This window comes from Olea europaea, chromosome 13, assembly GCF_002742605.1.
Source record: "Olea europaea var. sylvestris chromosome 13, O_europaea_v1, whole genome shotgun sequence".
In the NCBI taxonomy this organism is placed as follows: domain Eukaryota; kingdom Viridiplantae; phylum Streptophyta; class Magnoliopsida; order Lamiales; family Oleaceae; genus Olea; species Olea europaea.
The window spans coordinates 5,364,666-5,366,599 of NC_036249.1; the positions used below are offsets into that span (position 1 = coordinate 5,364,666).

Sequence of the window (1,934 nt, forward strand, 5' to 3'; positions counted from 1 at the left end):
TTTTGATAAAAAAAAAAAAAAGGGGGACTCAAACAAGGGCTATATATCTTTCAAGTATTTTCTCTCTATAAGATATCGCTCTATCTCACTTTATTCCCATTTCATCCGTGGAAATTCTCTCAACTCTCTATCACTCCCTCCATGAATTCATTCATGAGATTTTACAAATGACCCAATACATCTATTTATAGGCAAACTGTTACTAGGCAAGTTGACATCAATGCCTAGGGTTTACTTGATTCAAGGGGTCTTCATTGGTTGTAAGTTGTCATCCATCTCCTCAGACCACAAGGCAGCCAAATTGGAAATTGTTGTCTTGCAAGTTGCAATTCTTTACGCTCTTCATGCAAGTTATCATTCCTCCACATCATGTCCCTTCCAAACTCTATGCAAGTTGCATGCCACTTTCCAACCATAAGCTAGTTGCCATGTCCTTTTCAATGCAAGTGGGTTATTTCTACAACTCATATTCAAGTGGTCAAGCTGGACCTTGCTTTTTGCATCAAGTTTGTAGTAATCAACTTGGACTTTGCTTTCTCAAGCAAGTTGTACTTGTCAAATTGGATTTGGCTTCTTTATGCAGGTTCACAACTTGGCACCTACTTGCATCCCCCAAAATATCAATTTTTTACCTTAGAAAAACCTGACTTCCGTCCCTACATTTCCAGCCTATGTCTTGCATGCACTGTCTGATTGCAGTTGCTACCTTTGTTCTTCTGCATAGTCTACATGAGTTACTGCTTGCATCTCCCGTCGCAGTGCCTACACAGTCTACCTGAGTTTTGCCAGTCTACGCCCCTACTGCAATGCCTGCGTCCCCTGTCATGGTATCTGTATTTTCCCGATCTGCATCCCCTATCGCAGGTACTTTCATCCTACCATAGCACATTGCTCGTAGTACTTGATTTTCCCAACCTGCATCTTCTGCAGCAGGTAGTTATGTCGGCCTACATGATTTTCTTAATCGCAACCTGAACGTATCGACCATAACCATGCAAAATGTAAATCACTCCCCTACCAAATTAGACGATGCCCCCATCGTCATGTACCGTCGAAGTTTAGACCTAATTTGCCATAGATCTACCTCATGTTCCTACTTTGTGGTATGACATTCTCGCGTCACATCAAGCCTTCAGATATTTCCATGCTGTCCTTAACATTTTGCTCTATTACTCATTTAGTCTATTTGATGAAGAAAAACTTGTGTCAATCTTCTTTTTCTCCGTATTAGATATTAGCCCTTGCTTGGACCCCATTTTTTAAACAATTTATATTTTTTGAAAATTCATTTTCAATCACATTCTTTCATCAAATAATGTTACAAGTAAGTTCATTTTTTTTAACTAAATATTTGCCAAAAAATCACTATTCCAAAACACATTATCTTACATACTTTCATAATCTCACATCTACGTTTAGGTTCGCGCCAAGCTAAATAGTCATTCTTTCAATATTATCTTTTGAAGATGGCATCTCTTCTTGGATAATGAATAAAACTTTAAAAGCTCATAGAGGCTGCTAAGAGTGGACGTGGGTTGGATTGATTCTATTTTTTGAACTAACTCAAATTCGAATCGAACATAATTTGAATAATTTTTAATCCAAGCCACAATCAAAATTGGATGTAAAACCAAACGGATCTAAAATACAACCAACCCTAATTTTTAGTCCGTTCGGGATTTTGGCTAGTACTTGATGACCCCAGATCTACTGAATCACGAACTCGACCCATAATCCCCGAACTCTTCCCATTAACCCATAACTTGATGTCCCCCAAAACCACCAAATCAAGGTCAGGGCTATGAGGTCGGGGTATTGTATGTTAACTCTTCAATCCTTCTTGATGACCTGTGGGAACACAAATTCTACCCTACCTACAATTCTTACCTAGCTAGATTCCCTTTTCGACTCAAACAGTGGTTGAATACTTGGAA

General features: G+C 38.8%; 1 protein-coding gene across 1 annotated transcript in view; it reads left to right on the plus strand.

Annotated features, from left to right (window-relative positions):
- Positions 1-806: 806 nt before the first annotated feature.
- The window catches only part of LOC111408356, an 8,429-nt gene continuing 7,301 nt past the window's right edge, over positions 807-1,934 (plus strand). The window contains exon 1 of the mRNA XM_023038125.1: positions 807-864. Coding sequence (XP_022893893.1) covers positions 807-864 — 58 coding nt within the window. The remainder of the gene's footprint in view (positions 865-1,934) is intronic.